This window comes from Oratosquilla oratoria, chromosome 20 (genome assembly GCF_046742065.1).
Source record: "Oratosquilla oratoria isolate Oo_2021 chromosome 20, ASM4674206v1, whole genome shotgun sequence".
Classification (NCBI taxonomy): Eukaryota; Metazoa; Arthropoda; class Malacostraca; order Stomatopoda; family Squillidae; genus Oratosquilla; species Oratosquilla oratoria.
The window spans coordinates 44,970,743-44,985,742 of NC_134796.1; the positions used below are offsets into that span (position 1 = coordinate 44,970,743).

Consider the following 15,000-nt stretch of genomic DNA (forward strand, 5'->3'; position numbering starts at 1 on the left):
AAGTTTGACGACTTAAAAGACTTTTTTTTTTTGCGAAAAATTCAATCTTTCCATTTATGAATGGGCTGATGAAGTCGTATGAAGCATGCTGGTCTCGCATTTACTTGGTTGTGGGTTCGAATCCCGCACTCCTCTTTGACTCCCAGCAGTGACTGTTAGTTACCTGGCCCCCAACGGCTTCGGCGTAGACTCTTTACCTTCTTCATTTCATATATTAAATTACGAGGATATAAAAAGTCATCTATACCAGTCGTAATCTATTCAGTCGTAATACATTCCATGAACTTAACTACAGAACTAAGAAAGACAAAACAAATGAAAAATGAAGACAAAAAAAAAAAAAAAAAAACGCTGACACTGGTACTGAATGACCTAATAACTGTCTCCTGTTTTCAGGGAAAGGCAAAGAACAACACCAACAACGACTCGACCCAATTTCGGATAGGTGTTGCCTGCTAATGATATGACCATTACATTATGGTCCTATAACCCCAACACAGCTCCAAAAGAGTACATGCATATCTGCTTTCTATCGTTTCATATGCACCTATGTCTTATCTTGTAATTTTCATATCAACCCTATGCCTGTCTGGGTACACGCCGGCATACGTATAGTGAGAAATGCATGTGAAGTTTCTCTGATATGCTGTGAATAGAACATAAGAACATAAGAATGAACGAGACTGCAAGAGACCATGAACCCTACCTTAGGCAGTTCCATGTCCATTACCACCTGTCATCCCCATTCATTAAGATGTCTGACAGTTTCTTAAAACAACTGATAGTTCCAGCGCTCACTACATGGCTACTAAGTCTATTCCATTCGTTGACCACCCTATTAGTAAACCAGTACTTGCCTATTTCCTTCTTAAGTCTAAATTTGTCAAATTTAAATCCATTACTGTGAACCCTGTCCTGTTGTCTTAATATGACGACCTTGATTGCGTCACCCTTGATAAAGCCTTTGATCCACTTGAACACCTCTATTTAATCACCCCGCACTCTGCGTCTTTCCAGAGGATAAGTTAAGGTGCCTAAGCCTCTCTTCGCAAGGTAAATTTCTGAGCTCATGTATCATTTTGGTCATTCTCCTCTGAAGTATGTGATCTAGCTCGATCATACCGATTAGGTACTAGCATATATCTATACGAGACACTGGTCTACAGCACCCTCTGGAGAGGGGTTGGAAAGTCATGAAAGTATTTTTCCACTGCATTGACTGGGGATCGATTCCGTACCTCCCATGGTCCGAGACAGGAACGTTACCCACTGCACCAAGCAGGATACATATACAAAATTACTGCAGGTACACTTTTTATGGCACTATTTCTTATCCATATTTCTTTTATTTCATTTTTTCCTAGACAGAGTAGGACTTGTAAGAGTCGAGCAAATACAATTTTTTTTTGAGAGAGGAACACATTCACAAAAAATAGAACACAAAAGCAAATAATTTATAATAGAGGTACTAATTTTTGCTCTATTTGTGTGTTTTCCCTCTACTCCTCTTACAACCTGTCAAGAGGTCTTCACAAGAGAGGTACGTTCAACAAGATTTGAAAAATACGATTGAAAACTTGTGCTAAATATTTATAAGACAAATAAAGAAATAGAGGTAAAGAGACAAAGATAGATAGAGATAAAGAGATAGCTATAAAGAGATAGAGATAAAGAGATTGAGATAAAGAGATAGCTATAAAGAGATAGAGATAAAGAGATTGAGATAATGAGATAGAAACAATGAGTTACCGGTAGAGATAAAGAGATAGGAAGGTAGAGATAGATATAGAGATATAGAAAGATAAAGAGAAGAGAAAAGAAGAGTAGAGGAGAGATACGTTCGCTAACACAAAAAACACGTAATGAAATTTAAACCAAGGTAAACAAAATAGCCTTCCTTCTCTAGTCCAGCTTGTGACCCATGTCTTCGAGCTGTTGGCGTAGGTCACGCGTCTGCGCCTCGCTCAGGCCACGGTTGGGCAGGCGGGGCGGGCCCACGTCCAGTCCCGTCATGAGGGTCATTGCCGCCTTCACGGCCCCCACAGTGAAACCGTCGGCTGTTTAAGAAACATGGAGGAATGGTCAGGGAGGAATACAAAGAGAATAACAAAGGAGAAGCAAACAGCAACAGGCCTATTGGTCCTTAACAAGCTGCTTGCGAATTGAAAGAGGGTGGAAACAATGAAATGGTTAAGAACCATTGACTTTTAAGTGTACGAGTTCACGATGGTGAGAAATAAGTTCAATTGGGGTTGGACTTCATATGTTTGTCTAGGCGATTTTACAATGTTAGAGGAGGTTGGAATGTGTACGTGTACGTACAGACACACACAGCCAGGCACACACAGCCACACACAACACACACAGCCTGTTGACTTCGCTCCATCTCAAAGTGAACTCCAAACTGAAACCTTTGAAAAGTCTAGGGTGAAGTTACTCACTACAGTAAATATAACAAAAGAAAAAATTAAAAGGTGAATAGAGAAACTCAAAGTTAATAAAACATCAGAGTCTGACGGTTGACATCCAAGAATCTTAAAGGAAATTAAAAATGAGATTGTTGTTGCATTAAAAAAAAATCAAGAAATCCATCTTATTCAGAGATGTCCCAAGAGAATGGAAGCTAGCTAACGTTACTCCCATATTCAAAAAAAGTTACAAAAAAGAACCGATTAACTACAGGCCTATAAGTTTGCCTTCAATCGTAGGAAAATTATGGGAACTATAATCAGAAATGCTATCGAGCACCATTTCGAAAGTGTTTGATAAATGATAACCAGCATCTTGAGTGACTTACTCGAATTCTACAACACAGTCATCTCGAATTATGACAAAAGAAACAATATAATTCAATATATCTAGACTTTCCAGAAGCTTTTGATATCGTTACCCACGAAGGACTACTAACTAAATTAGCTTCACACGAAATAAGTGGTAGCCTATTAAGTTGTACTAGTAATTGGTTAAACGATCAAAAATAGAGAGTTTTTCTTAATGGTAAAACTTCTAGATGGAAAAATGTTGCGAGTGGTGTTCCTCAGGGTTCCGTTCGTGGGGCACTTCTATTCATAGTATATTAGTATATATAAATGATATAGACCACGGACTGAAATATATTGTCTCTAAATTTGATTGTACGAAACTGTGCGGAATGGCAAATGATCACTTAAATCAATTAGATATTCAATTGTGAAAGGATCTCTGCGTAATTATCAGTAACGATCTCAAATCATCTAAGCAGTGCATTTCAGCCTCTGAGAAAACAGATAAGATTCTAGGACTGATTACACCATCTTCTGACTTCAAAAGTCCGTCACTCATTAACAAGCTGTAACTTGTTAGTTCGTCCACATTTGGAATATGCTGTTTCCGTATGGTCATTGAATCTTATTAAAGACATTGACAGATTGGAAAAAAATACAACGGTGAGCCACAAAATTGATGCCAAATATAATAAATAAATCATACGAAGATAGACTAAAATATCTTAATCTATGTCCCCTAAAAAAAAAAAAAAAAAAAAAGCGTAGACTCAGAGGTGACTTGATACAGGTCTTTAAGATTCTAAAGGGAATTGACATCAAAAGTGACAAAATTTTCACATTGAATGAAAATCCGACAAGAAATAATGGTCTCAAACTGTCAGGAAATAGATTTAGTTTGGAAGTGGGTAGAAACAACTTCGCCAACCGTGTAGTTAATGAATGGAATAAACTTCCTGCAGAGGCAGTGCAATGTAGTTCAGTTCGAAGCTGTAAGATTCGTGTATATAAACACCCAAGCAAGATGCTGTAATGCCTGCCATTTATTTCATATTATTTGTTTGTTATTATTTGTCTGTTTATTTATTTTATTATTTTTATTACTTATCTGTCCATTTATCATTATTTACTTTTTACCTGTTTGTTTATTATTCAATTCTACCTATTTATCTATTTATTATTTTTATTCATTATCATTTATATTATTATTACTTTTATTTATTCATTTACTTATCACTATTATCTTTTCGCATCCGACCTAGTTATGAAGCAAAAAGTCTCCTGTCGGCATGCTCCTCCTTTGTAATATTATGCAGTCTTCCTATGTACCGATACCGACCTAGTAAATCATACAAAATGAAACGAGGCTGCGGTTGCCCACCATGTACAGCGACCAACAACATGGAGGAAGAGATTTAGTGACTACCGCAGGCTGTGACACGATGGCAATAACAGGCGTGTAAAAGTGTCTCCGAAGTGTGCAACATTACCAATTCTATCCTTGTGTTAACCGTGCGTCATCTCGCTATCAAAGGGCAATTCGCAGGGGTGGGGAGGAGCGACGCTTTGTCGTGTTATGTCTATATCCATCTTATCTCAGTGCTGACACTCCCGAGTGATTTAAATCTTGTAGGTAAGGTCAAATCTTCCGTCTACTCTTCCACCACACCGCATCTATCTTCGTGTGCGTATCACCTCCCACGTGCCCCAAACTGCCCTTCAACGACATTGAGTGGATAATAAAACTTAACACAAATGCAAGGTTATGCACATACTGTAGGTAAAAATAACAGAAAGTAAGATTACAAGTTATTTGTTAATTCGTTAACAAAAGTGGATCGTAAAAAGGATCTCGGCTTAATTATCAGTAACGATCTCAAATCATCTAAGCAGTGTATTTCAGCCTCTGAGAAAACAAATACGATTCTAGGACTGATTGTGCCATCTTTTGACTTCAAAAGTCAATCTCTCATTAACAAGCTATATAAATCGTTAGTTCGTCCACATTTGGAATATGCTGTTTCCGTATGGTCACCGAATCTCATTAAAGACATTGACAGATTGGAAAAAGTACAACGGTGAGTCACAAAACTGATGCCAAATATCAAAAATAAATTATGCAAAAATCGACTAAAACATAGACTCAGAGGTGACTTGATACAGGTTTTTAAGATTCTAAGGGGATTTGACAACATCAAAAGTGACAAAATTTTCACACTGAATGAGAATCAGACAAGAAACAATGGTCTCAAACTGTCAGGAAATAGATTTAATTTGGAAGTGGGTAGACAACTTCGCCAATCGTGTAGTTAATAAATGGAATAAACTTCCTGCAGAGGCAGTGCAATGTAATTCAGTTCGAAGCATTAAGAATCATTTAGATAAACACCTAAGCAAGATGCTGTAATGACTCATTTATTTTATATTATTTGTTTTATCATTTGTCTGTTTGTTTATTACTCGTATTTGCTTGATTCACATTTATTATTAGTTATACGTCATTTTATTATTATTTACTATTTATCTGTATCATTTAACTATACCGACGCATTTATTTATTTTATTTACTATTATTTATATTATTATATTATTATTTATTTATTTATCACTATATTTTTTTGTTTTTCACATCCGACCTAGTTATGGACCAAAAAGTCCCCTGTCGGCATGCTCCGCCTTTGTAATCCTTTGAGACTGCCGACGCCGTGCGAATGAGATTTCCAACTGCAAAGCCGCGTGTATGCGGGGTTTCAATCGTTGAACATAATTGGATTTGTACACCAGCTGAATCTCATTCAAGCAACTAACAAACAACCTTCGACCTTATCAACACTGATATGGACCCAACCCTCGGTCGTAGCAACAAACCCTCATCTCAGACTTCCATGCACATTATGTACTCAAATTAAACTAGTTCTAAAATGACACAAATTGTATATTGTCTGTGTATCTCTGTATCGCTGTTAAATCAATAAAGTGATTATGATTATCACCATTATCATTATTATTATTACTATCATTATCATCAATGACACACAAAGAGGCCAGTACGAGTAACGGCTTGCAGAGTTAGTGAAACTTTCAAGCCAAGAGAACTCTAAGGCCCGACAAGGGATCACTCACGACACAGAGCCGAGAAGAGAGAAGAGTGATGACAGGAGAGAGACGAGAGAGAGAGAGAGAGAGAGAGAGAGAGAGAGAGAGAGAGAGAGAGAGAGAGAGAGAGAGAGAGAGAGAGAGAGAGAGAGAGAGAGAGAGAGAGAGAGAGAGAGAGAGAGAGAGAGAGAGAGCTTTCTAAGTTACACAAATTACTTCAAGTTACCTAAGGTAGAAGTAATAACAAAAAGGGTAGTAGTAACTAGTTACCAAGAGTGATTTGATACCATTAGAACGCATCACGGGTGGAGGGGGGGTAGGAGGAATAGGAGGAAGAGGAGGGAAGGAGGAGGAGGAAGAGGAGGTGGAGGAAGAAGAAGAGGAGGAGGAAGAAGAAGAGGAGGAGGAAGAAGAGGAGGAAGAAGAGGAGGAAGAAGAGGAGGAGGAGGAAGAGGAGGAAGAGGAGGAGGAGAAAGAGGAGGAAGAGGAGCACCTACTTTGTTTGATGATCGTTTCCATTGTGTTCGTGATGAGCTCCTGGTGGTTCTTCGCCTCTTCCTTGTTCTCCTCAATCGCTTCGAAAATCTGAATGGACCTCTCAGCCATGAAGTTGAAAGAGGCGTTGATTGCAGAATCGAACCCGGCGCTCAGAGCATCGAAAAGGGTCTGGCCGGAGGGAGGAAATAAAATACTAGCGATGGGACGATATCAAAAAACGTTAACGATTCCGATACGAGTACCGATATTGTTCTGAATTTTGATTCAGATACGAGTCCGATTCAAATACTGTTCTAAACTTCCGATTCCGATACGATTCATAAGAATACAAGAATGAAGGCGACTGCAAGAGACCATAAGGCCTACACTGGGTAGTTCTATGTCTATCATCACCTTCATCCCCATCCATAAAGTTATCTAACCGTTTCTTAAAACAACCGATAGTTTCAGCGCTCACTACATGGTTACTAAGTCTATTCCATTTGTTGACCACCCTATTTGTAAAACAATTCTTTCCTTTTTCCTTCTTAAATCTAAATTTGTCCAATTTAAATCCATTACTGCGAGTTTTGCCCTTTTGTCTTAATATGATGACCTTGTTTGCATCCCCTTGTTAAGCCTTTGATCCACTTAAACACCTCTATTAGATCACCCCACACTGAGTCTTTCCAGAGAGTGTAAGTTGAGGTGCCTAAGCCTTTCTTCGTAAGGTAAATTTCTGAGTCCATGTATCATTTTGGTCATTCTCTTCTGTGCCGATTCTAGTGAATTGATGTCCATTCTATAAAAGACCCGATACTGTTCTAAACTTCCGATTCCGATGCGATTCCTATACCGTTCTAAATTTACTATTCTGATACGAGTCCAATTCAGATTCCTGCAAGGATTATAATTCATGGCCCTGATTAGGGAAACAAATATTTTATGAACAAAGTGCATTTACTAGCCATTTATCGGAAACGGAAGTTCAGCGCGGTATCGGGACTCGTATCGGAATCATTAAATTTTTTGGCAATCGTACAATTTATAAAAATGAACTGACAAGTATGCCTGGAGGCGCTGAGTAACTGCGGCCGAAGCCGTTGCCTTTGCCTTATTATGCACTTTGGGAACTGTTGGGCCAGGTAACACTCGCTACTGGGAATCGGAGAGAAGTGCGGGATTCGAACCCACAACTAAGCGAGTCAGATGCCAGCATGCTTCCGATTACGCCACCAGCGCACAAATGAATAGATAAATGAATTGCCAAATCTGTGTTGAGCAATTAGATATATAGAAACCTAGCGCATTTCCCCTACTTCTATTGACAGGAATTCATAAGGTATAGGCCTATGCAGAGTATAGTCACTCACTTGGTCGAAGCCGCAGAATATTTTCATGTTACCGCCACACACAGAGAGACATTTCTTCCCTTCCCCGGTCACATCCTCATCCGTGAATTTCATCCCAGCCAGAGTAGGAATCGCCTTGCCAGCCATCGAGAGGAATTCACTCATGGGCACTGCAATCCAACGACAAAAAAGTCAATTAATAAATTTCCAAAATACATTAATAAAAGAGAGCAAGAGTATCCCGGGAAATCTATCACCCAAATGCCCAAGAACTGGTGCCTGTTTGAGGTGGTCAGGACGTGCAGCCGTGAAGGGCTGACATTTGGTCCCCGGACTGAACCAAGTATCTCTATGAGCTTCAAGTGTAATTTGTTACACTTTTTCACATATGGGGAGTTGACACACGAATTTAGATATTTCACAACCTGTTTGGATAAATTCACAACTAGTAATCCATACTCTGGACTCCAGTTTTCATGGGGATGTGGTAGTAGAAGAAGGGCGTTTTAGGAGCCGCATTAGCCACCATAGCGCAGTAGTCAACAAGATCTGTCAAATCTCTTGGCTTGTCATAGAGATTAGGCAAAGACGCGATACCAGAGACTCCCAGTTTCTCTGCATGTGCTGCCTGGAAAGAAATAAGACGACTATAATCACAGTTGGGGCTACAAAAAGTAAAATATTTTTATTCAGGTTTATATACATATATATATATGCACACATACACAGGGCGAAACATACAGAAACACACACACACACACACACACACACACACACACACACACACACACACACACACACACACACACACACACACACACACACACACACAGGCATACAGACTCAGAGACAGACATATAGACACATACACAGAGACAGATAAAAAAAAATCCCTTTGAGATGACCCTCCCCATCACAACACAGACATCACAGACAGAGACAGACATAAAGACACATACACAGTCAGAGACAGACATACAGACACGGAGAGGTCAGGAAGGACAAGTTCCAATGAAACAACCCTTTCTCTCCTCGTCCCCTAAAGCCCTAGCCAGACGAGCGGGTTGGCCGCCGCGGGTGCAAAGCGGAACCGCTTTATATTGATTCCTATGTATAAACCTCTCGTCTGACATAGCCAGGCGGGCTGGCCGCGGCGGTTTCAAGTGGGGAAATGCGTCTCACCCGCCGCGGTCAGGCGGGTAGACCGCCCGTGTGACATCAGCCTAAGGCGGAAACTAAAGAAAACGGGAAGAGATCCCCTTCGGGCCGCGTCAAAATATCATCCAGACACAACTATCCTCCACTCGCCCCTATCCCCTGCCGCCTTCTCCCTTCCTTGGCCAGCGTCCTTACCAGTTCCTGTGTGTCCTTGAGGCATCCTCCTCCGACCTGGATAATGATAGTCGGGATCAGGTCCTTGTGTCGAGCCCAGGCCTCGGCCACCTCCTTCCGCTCCTGCAGCGTCAGGGACATGCCCTCTCCCGAGGTCCCGTTCACTGAAGAGAAGGAAATCATTTGAACTTAAAGGATTCTGCAACTCAAGAAGTCCCGTTTACTGAGAGGAGGAAGGATTGTTTCACACATATCGACTTTTGGCCGTGCGCTGTCAACGACACGACGTCGTGCTCTCAAATCACCATGGGTGTCTATGGACCCTTCCACGTGTGAAAGCGGCCACATGTGAAAGCAGCCATAACACCAGTGATTGAGACCACGACGTCGTGTCGTGGACGGCGCACGGCGAAAAGTCGATGCATGTGAAACGACCTGAAACCGTTTTAAGAACTTTAAGGATTCTAGAACTCCCAAAGTCCCGTTCAGAAAGAGGAGGAAATCGTCCTAAGAACATTAAAGATTCTAGAAAGATACGGGATATCTAAACAAAACTTTCTAAGAATAAAGAACATATTTTAGTCTTGTTAAAGCAGTGGACCCAAACTATCATACATCATATATGATTACACATAATTATATATAGTTATATATTATATAGGTCATGGGTTGGGGTGACTGAGAATTATACTTTGCACGTATGTAATGGCAGGTACTTATCCTTGGAATTATTTCATCATTAAAAAAAAAAAAATAAAAAAAAAATAAAAATAAAAAAAGAGCAGGCGACTTCACGCCCCTTTTGTCTCCTCTGGGGGGGGGGGGGTTTCCCCATAATTTGGAAACCACTGTGTCAAATGAAAATCAGACCTGACTCCAATGTGACCTGAGCGCATGTCACAGTGACCTGAACGTTCTGGAGTTCATAAGAACAGAAGAATATAAGATGAAGGTGACTGCAAGCGACCATAAAGCCTACACTAGCTAGTTCCATATCCATTACCACCTGTTATTCTACCCATAAAGAAAACAACCAATAGTTTTAGTACTCACTACATGGTTACCGAGTCTATTCAATTCGTTAACCACTCTGTTGATAAACCAGTCCTTGCCTATTTCCTTTAAAATCTAAATATGTCCAATTCAAATCCGTTACTACGAGTCCTGTCCTGCTGTCTTAATATGATGACCTTGCCTGTATCACCCTTGTGAAATCCCTTGACTCATTTGAATACCCTTATTAGAATACCCCGCATTCTACGTCTTTCCAGAGAGTGTAAATTAAGGTGGCTAAGCCTGTCTTCATAAGATAAATTTCCGACCCCATGTATCATAGTGAATTAATATTCATTCTATGGGACAGAGATCAAAATTGTACCACATAGTCGTCCAACTATCGCCAGATAGAGTTTGATAACTATTGCTGCATTTCTATTTGTAACCGTCCTAGAAATGAAATCTAATGCTCTGTTAGCTCTATCCCCGGCGCTAATGCACGGTTTCCTGGATTTAAGGTCAGAACTCACTAGCACTCCTAAGTTTTCATCACGTTCAGTTTTCTCTGAAAAGGTATTGTCTAAAGCCCCAGTCACACCAAGCTTAAGACCTGTTTCCGACCATCTTTGACCGAAAATCAAGGGATCGGCCGGCGACACAAAACCTACGCAAGGAAATGAATTGGGAAAAAGTTGATATGGTTGATAAGATGAAAAATCTATGTACTGGAGACTATTCAGTATGTGTTGTAATATATCTATCTTATTACCGACTACCAGCGACTTCCAAAGACTACCTGCAACTGGCCGGCGACCACCTGATCACCGGTGGTCGGAAACAGGTCGTAAGCTTGGTGTGACTGGATCCTAAGTTACATCTGCTTTCTGGGTTGTATAAACAAAGGAAGACGAAGCAGGTCACTTACCGAAAACGCCCTTGACCTTGTTCGAACTGAGACGAAGAGCGTAGTCCTTGATCTGCCCGAGGTTCAGGGAGCTAAACGAAGGAACAAGAGGACAAAGGATAATAGTAATGATAACAAAGGCTCTTGTAAGAGAAGTAGCCGAGTCAAAGCACACACACACACACACACACACACACACACACACACACACACACACACACACACACACACACACACACACACACACACACACACACACACACACACACACACACACACACACATACTGAAACCCAATAATAAAAATAAACTAAATAATATAAACAAATCAGTCACCGTCATCCTCATCATAATCACAATCACCATCTTCATCACCGTTACTATTATAATTATCATTATTATTGCAATGATAAAAAAGGCACTCGGACTCACCCATCTTTGTTCATTGGGGCAATTGTCGGGGCCATCATGCCTCTGAAGTTGAAAGGCGCCTGTGGATATCGCCAAAAGGGGAGGTTAAAGAGAGAGTGGGTTTAAAGAGAGAGGTTAAAGAGAATGAGGTTAAAGAGAGGTTAAAGAGAAAGTGAGGTTAAGGAGAGAGAGAGAGAGAGAGAGAGAGAGAGAGAGAGAGAGAGAGAGAGAGAGAGAGAGAGAGAGAGAGAGAAAGAGAGAGAGAGAGAGAGAGAGACAGAGAGAGAGAGAAACTTGCCACGCCCTTCTCGTATATTGAAACCTATTATTACTTTTGACAACTTTCAATTATATTCGAAGACAAACCCCATTTTGTAGCTATAGGATTAAACCTCTCGAATATCAAATTAGCAATTATATGTTATATTATATTAAAATTATATTATATAATATATATTATATATCATACTGTTATATTTTACTATATCATACTCTATAATATTACAATGTACTATATTACATCATACTATATTACACAATATTATATTATATATTATGTATATTATATTATATCATACTCTATTACACTATATTATTCTATATTTCATTATTTTACAACATATATATATTATATATTCACACACACACACACACACACACACACACACACACACACACACACACACACACACACACACACACACACACACACACACTTCTCATGGCGCTGTGGTTAGAGCTCTGGCCTGCCACTACGGAGGTCCGGGTTCGACTCTCGCCCGGGGCTGAAATAATATCAGTATCGCAGCGCTGAGGGGTGTTACTCCAACTCTCGTGGGCGGGGAGTTGGGGGTGTGTGTGTGTGCAAGGTCATAGCATTACCCATAGATCGGACCTACGAGCTCTGAGCTCTCTTCCAGGAGGGAAATAGCTGTCGATCACGAGTCCAACACGTGATCCAAAGACCAAGTGAATACACACACACACACACACACACACACATACACACACACACACACACACACACACACACACACACACACAAACACACACACACCCTCTTTGCTCAACAGATCGAAACTACTCGCCATGGTTATTCGTAGAGACTCAATTTCCCCGGTGAATTAATCTGAAAATAAAACAAAATAGATTAATTATATTTCGCCTTTTTATAAGAATATACGCATATATATATATATATATATATATATATATATATACACATATATACATACATACATACATACATACACACACGTATTTTTCCACCTCGTTATATTGACTTAGGTACAGCGACCGACATCACTAAAAACGAAAAGATCATATAACACCACTAAATTGATAACTAAAATTATTTCAGTACTATTATTTCATAAAAAGATCCACCAACATTTAAGAAACTTTATGTTCTTATAAAACACTAACAAACATTAAATTTCTTTTGCATATGATAAATTTAGACACACATAGAAGCATACACAGAAACACACACACACACACACACACACACACACACACACACACACACACAACTCGTGGCCCAGTTGGTAGAGTTCCCAGCTGCCACTACGGCCGTCCGGATTCGAATCCTGCCCAGGGCTGAAATAATTTCAGTATCGCTGCAGTGCGGGTTGTTACTCCAACTCTCGTTGGCGGGGAGTTGGGTGTGTGTGCGTGTAGGGTCACAGCATTACCCATAGAACAGTCATATATGAGCTCTGAGCTCTCTTCCGGGAGGGAAATAGCTATCCATCACGAATGCAACACGTGATACAGGACCATGGTGAATCACACACACACACACGAGGTAAAGCTTAGTGTGAAAATTTCATTGCTAATGTTATCAGTTCAATCTCCAGCTACAAGATACGGAACAGCTCACAATTTACGACTGTTACTTGTTCAACTTCGCAATTCATCGCGAGGTGAGCTTAGTTTGTTCTCTCTCTGGTATTGTACAGATTCAAATGCCTTTCTCACGTCTAAATACACGAAGCCGTGCATTGGCCAAATTCTAGAAACATTCAATTACGGATATTTAAAATGAAACATACGTTGCCTAATAGATCCTACGCTAACCAAACCTAATCAAACCAAACCCAACCCAACCTAAACAAACCTGACCATTCCACAGGAAAAAAACATATTTCTAGTGAAAAAAATGTGTGTTTGCGTGCTACTGGAAGAACCCATGTTGCTTGTCCATTTGTAGTTTGTTCCCAAGCGTTCTTCAATGGTTCTGTTATATACTATTGCCTCAATTTTCCCTTCTATGACCGAGGTGCCACGGTTCAATGCAATGTCATCACTAAAACTGAAAATGCCTATCTATTACCAGCACCTCATGGTTAAAAAACCTAGACAGTATGTGCACACACACAAAAGTTCATCGTATATAAATATACTCAAAGGAACACAAAGGAAGAACAAACAACATAAGGCCTACTGGCCCTAACGAGGCTCTTTGTGTTCACTAAAATAAACTACAATTAAGAAGACAGGGCAGAAGATGAACTAACACTACCGCTACCTCTATCCTAATTAAATGCCGGCTTGTCAGATCTTTTATTGCAAGGGATAATATTTCATTTGCGAATTAGATTCCAAGTATTTATCTAAGTGATTTTTAAATGTTATTGTGTTACTTTCAGCGACAGTGGAAGGTAATGAATTCTACACATTAACAACCCGGTTAAAGAAGTGCTTTCATTCGAAGAGAATATTTTGCCAATTTAAAATCGTGACGTCTTTTTGTATTTGATTGGTTCTAATAAGAAGCAATATTCGACACTGATGTTGTCAAAGCCTTTGAACATTTTAAAAACCTCAATTAAATCTCCTCGCTTTCTTCTTTTTGAAAGTGAGAATAAGTTTAGACTTTTAAGTCTTTCTTCATACGGCAGATTTCTCAGTCTTGGTATAATTTTAGTCATTCTCCATTGCACTCTTTCTAGTTTATTAATATCTTTCTGGTAGTATGGGGACCAAAATTGTACACAGTATTCGAGATGGGGACGGACCAAGGAATTATAAAGGTTTAGCAATATTTTTTTCTGATTTATTTTCGAAGACTCTTCCGATGAAGTCAACCAATTTATTTGCTGTTTTAACAACTTCTGAGCAATGATGACTTGGCTTCAAGTCGGTTGATATTAAAACCTAGATCTTTTTCTTTAATTACTGAATCCAGTATTTCGCCATTCATTTGATATTGGATGTGATCATTGTTACTTCCAATGTGCATGACTTTACATTTGTTAACGTTAAATTTCATTTGCCACTTGCTAGCCCAGCTTGATAATCTGTCTAGATCGGATTGCAGTGTTTCTTTCTCTTTGGTGGTTGTTACTTTACCGGTAATTTTTGTGTCATCAGCAAATTTTGATACTTTGCAGAGGAGGCCGTCGTCGAGATCATTTACATATGTTAAGAACAAAACCGGTCCCAAAACTGATCCTTGCGGCACGCCACTTTTAACGTCGAGCCAGCTAGATGAGGCCCCGTTAATTACAACTCTCTGTTTTCGCTCAGAGAGTATATATCTAATCCAGTTGTGGATACTGCCAGAAATATTGTGCGTTTTTAATTTGTCGAGCAATCGTTTGTGGGGAACTTTATCGAATGCCTTCTGAAAATCTAGATAAATTATATCAACAGATCTACATTCCTC

At 39.7% G+C, this 15,000-nt stretch overlaps 1 protein-coding gene across 1 annotated transcript in view; it reads right to left on the minus strand.

The window, feature by feature from the left end:
* Positions 1 to 1,381: 1,381 nt before the first annotated feature.
* LOC143036527 (N-acetylneuraminate lyase-like) overlaps positions 1,382 to 15,000 on the minus strand; it is a 19,219-nt gene continuing 5,600 nt past the window's right edge. The window contains exons 2-9 of the mRNA XM_076203991.1: positions 12,419 to 12,459; positions 11,352 to 11,410; positions 10,941 to 11,011; positions 9,041 to 9,183; positions 8,147 to 8,315; positions 7,709 to 7,857; positions 6,356 to 6,524; positions 1,382 to 2,057 (exon numbers count right to left, since the gene is read on the minus strand). Of these exons, the coding sequence (XP_076060106.1) occupies positions 1,903 to 2,057; positions 6,356 to 6,524; positions 7,709 to 7,857; positions 8,147 to 8,315; positions 9,041 to 9,183; positions 10,941 to 11,011; positions 11,352 to 11,410; positions 12,419 to 12,421 (918 nt within the window). The 5' untranslated portion in view covers positions 12,422 to 12,459 and the 3' untranslated portion in view covers positions 1,382 to 1,902. The remainder of the gene's footprint in view (positions 2,058 to 6,355; positions 6,525 to 7,708; positions 7,858 to 8,146; positions 8,316 to 9,040; positions 9,184 to 10,940; positions 11,012 to 11,351; positions 11,411 to 12,418; positions 12,460 to 15,000) is intronic.